Source organism: Lipotes vexillifer, unplaced genomic scaffold, assembly GCF_000442215.2.
Source record: "Lipotes vexillifer unplaced genomic scaffold, Lipotes_vexillifer_v1.1 scaffold914, whole genome shotgun sequence".
NCBI classification, from domain to species: domain Eukaryota; kingdom Metazoa; phylum Chordata; class Mammalia; order Artiodactyla; family Lipotidae; genus Lipotes; species Lipotes vexillifer.
The window spans coordinates 2,000,614-2,006,261 of NW_006780388.1; the positions used below are offsets into that span (position 1 = coordinate 2,000,614).

Below are 5,648 nucleotides of genomic sequence, written 5' to 3' on the forward strand. Positions count from 1 at the left end.
AGGAATGTCTTCAAATCAGAGTGTCTCTTCGCCAGTACTTGATGCTATACCTAGAACACCCTCAAGGGAACGAAGTAGTTCTGCATCTTCTGAAATGAAAGATGGTTTACCCAGAACCCCCTCAAGGAGAAGCAGGTCTGGGTCTTCCCCAGGACTTAGAGATGGGTCTGGGACTCCCTCAAGGCACAGCCTATCTGGGTCGTCTCCTGGAATGAAAGATATACCTAGAACACCATCCAGGGGAAGGAGTGAATGTGACTCCTCTCCAGAAGTAAAAGCTTTGCCTCAGACTCCTAGGCCAAGGAGTCATTCTCCATCATCCCCGGAGCTCAACAATAAGTGTCTTACCCCCCCGAGAGAAAGAAGTGGGTCAGAGTCATCAGTTGAACAGAAGACTGTGACTAGTACTCCTCTCGGGCAGAGACGTCGGTCTGGATCTTCTCAAGAACTTGATGGGAAACCCAGTTCATCGCCTCAGGAGAGAAGTGAGTCAGACTCTTCTCCAGATTCTAAAGCTAAGACACGAATGCCACTTAGACAAAGGAGTCACTCTGGATCATCTCCAGAGGTCGACAGCAAATCCCGGCCTTCTCCTCGGCGTAGTAGGTCTGGCTCATCCCCTGAAGTTAAAGATAAGCCAAGAGCAGTACCCAGGGCACAGAGTGGTTCTGATTCCTCTCCTGAACCCAAGGCTCCTGTCCCTCGGGTCCTTCCAAGACGAAGCAGATCAGGTTCATCAAGCAAAGGCAGAGGCCCTTCGCCTGAAGGAAGCAGCAGTTCTGAGTCCTCTCCAGAACACCCACCCAAATCCAGAACTACTAGAAGAAGTTCTAGGTCATCACCAGTGCCCAAGACCAAGTCTCGTACTCCGCCTCGCCGTCGCAGCTCTCGATCATCTCCTGAGCTGACTAGGAAGGCCAGACTCTCCCGTAGAAGCCGTTCTGCATCATCCTCACCAGAGACCCGCTCTAGAACTCCCCCAAGACGCCGAAGAAGTCCCTCAGTGTCTTCCCCAGAGCCAGCCGAAAAGTCAAGATCCTCACGCCGGCGGCGTTCAGCTTCATCTCCACGCACTAAGACAACTTCAAGGAGAGGCCGTTCTCCTTCACCAAAGCCTCGTGGGCTGCAGAGGTCCCGTTCCCGCTCAAGGAGGGAGAAAACCAGAACAGCCCGTCGTCGAGATAGGTCTGGATCTTCTCAGTCAACCTCTCGGAGAAGACAGCGGAGCCGGTCAAGGTCTCGGGTTACTCGGCGTCGTAGGGGAGGCTCCGGTTACCATTCAAGGTCTCCTGCCCGGCAGGAGAGTTCCAGAACCTCCTCTAGACGCCGAAGAGGCCGCTCTCGGACACCCCCAACCAGTCGGAAGCGTTCCCGCTCACGCACATCACCAGCCCCATGGAAACGCTCCAGGTCTCGGGCTTCTCCAGCCACTCACCGGCGATCCAGGTCCAGAACACCCCTGGTTAGCCGACGGAGGTCCAGGTCTCGAACTTCACCAGTCAGCCGGAGGCGATCAAGGTCCAGGACATCAGTGACTAGACGAAGATCTCGATCAAGAGCTTCCCCAGTGAGTCGAAGGCGATCTAGGTCCAGAACACCACCAGTAACCCGCCGTCGTTCAAGGTCCAGAACACCGGCTCGCCGACGCTCCCGTTCTAGGACTCCACCAGTGACTCGGAGAAGGTCCAGATCTAGGACCCCACCAGTAACCAGAAGGCGATCTCGAAGCAGAACCTCCCCTATCACTCGCAGAAGATCAAGATCCAGAACATCCCCGGTCACCCGAAGGAGGTCAAGATCTCGCACGTCTCCTGTAACTCGAAGGAGGTCTCGCTCTCGAACTTCTCCAGTGACACGCCGCCGATCTAGGTCCCGAACTCCTCTAGCTCTTCGGCGCCGCTCTAGGTCTCGAACCCCATTGTTAGCACGCAAGCGTTCTCGAAGTCGCTCACCACTTGCTATTCGCCGCCGTTCTAGGTCCCGTACTCCAAGAACAACTCGGGGCAAACGGTCGTTAACAAGATCTCCTCCAGCTATCCGCAGGCGTTCTGCATCCGGAAGCAGTTCTGATCGTTCACGTTCTGCTACTCCTCCAGCAACAAGAAATCATTCTGGTTCTCGGACACCTCCAGTAGCACTCAATAGCTCCAGAATGAGCTGCTTCAGTCGTCCTAGCATGTCACCAACTCCTCTTGACCGCTGTAGATCACCTGGAATGCTTGAGCCCCTTGGCAGCTCTAGAACACCCATGTCTGTCCTGCAGCAAGCTGGTGGTTCCATGATGGATGGTCCAGGTCCCCGAATTCCTGATCACCCAAGAACATCTGTGCCAGAAAACCATGCTCAGTCTAGAATTGCACTTGCCCTGACGGCTATCAGTCTTGGCACCGCTCGGCCTCCTCCCTCCATGTCTGCAGCTGGCCTTGCTGCAAGAATGTCCCAGGTTCCAGCTCCAGTGCCTCTCATGAGTCTCAGAACAGCCCCAGCTGCCAGCCTTGCCAGCAGGATTCCTGCAGCTTCTGCAGCAGCTATGAACCTGGCCAGCGCCAGGACACCTGCCATCCCAACAGCAGTAAACCTGGCTGACTCAAGAACGCCAGCTGCAGCAGCAGCCATGAACTTGGCCAGCCCCAGAACAGCAGTGGCACCTTCGGCCGTGAACCTTGCTGACCCTCGTACCCCCACAGCGCCAGCTGTGAACCTGGCAGGAGCCAGAACCCCAGCTGCTTTGGCAGCTTTGAGTCTCACGGGTTCTGGCACAGCCCCGACTGCTGCAAACTATCCGTCCAGCTCCAGAACACCGCAGGCTCCAGCCCCTGCAAACCTGGTGGGTCCTAGATCTACACATGCCACAGCTCCTGTGAATATTGCCAGCTCAAGAACCCCTCCAGCCTTGGCCCCTGCAAATCTCACTAGTGCTAGAATGGCTCCAGCCTTGTCTGGTGCAAACCTCACCAGCCCTAGGGTGCCCCTCTCTGCCTATGAGCGCGTTAGTGGCAGAACCTCACCACCACTCCTTGACCGAGCCAGGTCCAGAACCCCACCAGGAGGCCCAGGCTCCAGAACCCCACCATCTGCCCCAAGCCAGTCTAGAATGACATCTGAGCGGGCTCCTTCTCCTGCCTCTAGAATGGTACAAGCTCCCTCACAGTCAGTTCTTCCTCCAGCTCAGGATCGGCCTAGGTCCCCTGTGCCATCTGCTTTTTCTGACCAGTCCCGATCTTTGCTTGCCCAGACCACCCCTGTAGCAGGGTCTCAGTCCCTTTCCTCTGGAACGGTGGCAAAGACCACATCCTCTGCTGGTGACCACGATGGCATGCTCTCTGGCCCCGTCCCTGGGGTGTTCCACCCAGAGGGTGGGGAACCAACTGCCTCTATGGAGGCCCAGCAGCCTTCTGCTTTGGCTGCCCTGCAGCCAGCAAAGGAGCGGCGGAGTTCGTCCTCCTCGTCCTCCTCTAGCTCCTCCTCTTCATCGTCGTCGTCATCGTCATCGTCGTCCTCCTCCTCTGGTTCCAGTTCTAGCGACTCGGAGGGCTCTAGCCTTCCCACTCAACCTGAGGTAGTACTGAAGAGGTGAGGGGACTTTTAGAACTCTTCTACGGGGAAGGTTTTGGGGATGGTTCGTGGGGGTGGGGAGGGAGAAGCCCTATCCAGAGGTTCTTGGCTCTCTGAAGAGGTATGGGGACCATGATCCTTAAGCTGGGGGTAGAAGAGAATGCCGGGGTGGGGGTTAACGGGGGGGAGGAATGGGACAGGTAAAAGTCTCCGAAGGTTAATTCTCTAGAGGATAATGATAAGTTTTCCGTCTCTACAGAGGACAGAACTAGAGGAAATGGACTTAATTTTACAGCAGGAGGGATGGCAGTTAGACCTCAAGAGGAACTCCCTGGGCTGGAAGGATCTTCAGAGGTCATCCTATCCCTCTCCCTGCCTCCAGGCAGGACGGCCCCTCCCCCAGCCAACCCACACACACAGAGGCCTCCCCATGCTGTGGCTCTCCTCTCTGAGGACGGAGAGGACGGAGACCACCCAGCCTGGCTTCCACACCTGAGCCCAGGGACCTTATTCCTCCATCAGGGACATTCTTGAGGTTTAATCTTGATCCCTTTTGCTGCGGGCCCCAGCCTGTTGCTTGTGTTAGCAGAGGTTGGGTCAGTTGGGGCCACTGCTCTCCAGAGAATGCACTCACTGGCTCTCGCTTTGGAGAGTTCCCAGGGCCTTTCTCAGGCACCCCTCCCCCACTGCCGTTCCTCCAGGCCAAGGAAGGTAGGGTTGGGGCTGGGGCAGCTTGTCTCCTTGTGACGCCCTCTTCTCCCACAGGGTCCCCAGCCCCACCCCAGCCCCAAAGGAGGCTGTTCGAGAGGGCCGTCCTCAGGAACCGACCCCAGCCAAGCGGAAGAGGCGTTCTAGCAGCTCCAGTTCCAGCAGCTCCTCCTCCTCTTCATCGTCCTCTTCTTCCTCCTCTTCTTCCTCCTCCTCCTCCTCTTCCTCCTCTTCGTCTTCCTCTTCTTCCTCTACTTCTTCCTCCCCCTCCCCTGCTAAGCCTGGCCCTCAGGCCTTGCCCAAACCTGCAAGCCCCAAGAAGCCACCCCCTGGCGAGCGGAGGTGAGTGCTGCCTTGCTTGAGAAGGAAGGGGTGGGGTGTGACCCTGGGTTGTGAGATCCCTGCTGGACTGTGGTGTCTGCTTGTACAGTAGGAGTTGGGCTCTCCTCTCCCTGCTTACTCTGTTGTGCCCTGTTCTGGCAGAGGGCTGTCATCCAAGTGGGTGCTCAAGCCAGAATTGGGGAGTCCTAGGTTCCTTCCTCTCCCTGCCCCTGACATGCAGCCTGGTCCCAGGTTCCAGGGATTCTAGCTTTTAAGTCTCCCCGTTGCTACTGCCAGGGTCTGGCCACCGTCATCTTCTCCCGACTCTATCCACAGCCTCTTCCCTGTCTCCCTGCCTCCACGCCATTCTCTTCCACACGTAGCCAGAGGGATCTTTCTAAAATGCACATCTGGTTACTCCCTTCACTCCACAAATCCTTCCGGGACGCCCTGTGGCCTGCAGGATAAAGCCCCACCTCTGCGGGAATGGCGTGTGAGGCTCTTCACCAACTGGCCTTGCCTGCCCTGTGTTCTCCTCTCCTGCCCGCCCCCACACATGCCCTGTGCTCCAGCCACACTCAGCAGCGCCTTGCAGTCTAAGGAGAACCCCATGCCTTTGGACATGCTGTTCCTCCTGCCTGGAATTCCCTTGTCCGCCTGGTGAACTCCTCGTTCTGCAAGACTCCGCTCAAACAGCACCTTCAAGAAGACTACCCTGCCCCTTCCCTGCCCTGCCCCATGTCTCCCTCCCCTGGGTCCCCAGACCCCATGTACATCGGTCCTGAGGGGCTGCTTCCCACACGTGGGGCCAAGCGAGCCTCCCTTGGCCTTCCTTCACCATCAGACTGAGCCCCTCCAAGGGCAGGGACTGTCTTTATCTTTGCCTCCCCCGCTGCACCCCGTGCCCCGCCTGTTGGGGTACTCGGTGGATGGTGTGCGGGCGGATGGGTGAGTGAGCGGATGAAGGTGGGTCTGAGGTTGGCCCTGCGTGGTATGAGGTTTGGTGGTCAGGACCTGGGGTGGGGTGGGGGTGGTCCTGAGTGCTGGCTTGTGGGTTTGAAAGA

The 5,648-nt window shown here is 57.5% G+C and overlaps 1 protein-coding gene across 1 annotated transcript in view; it reads left to right on the forward strand.

Annotated features, from left to right (window-relative positions):
* SRRM2 (serine/arginine repetitive matrix 2) overlaps positions 1-5,648 on the forward strand; it is a 14,567-nt gene that overhangs the window by 8,305 nt on the left and 614 nt on the right. The window contains exons 11-12 of the mRNA XM_007453659.1: positions 1-3,573; positions 4,321-4,605. Of these exons, the coding sequence (XP_007453721.1) occupies positions 1-3,573; positions 4,321-4,605 (3,858 nt within the window). The remainder of the gene's footprint in view (positions 3,574-4,320; positions 4,606-5,648) is intronic.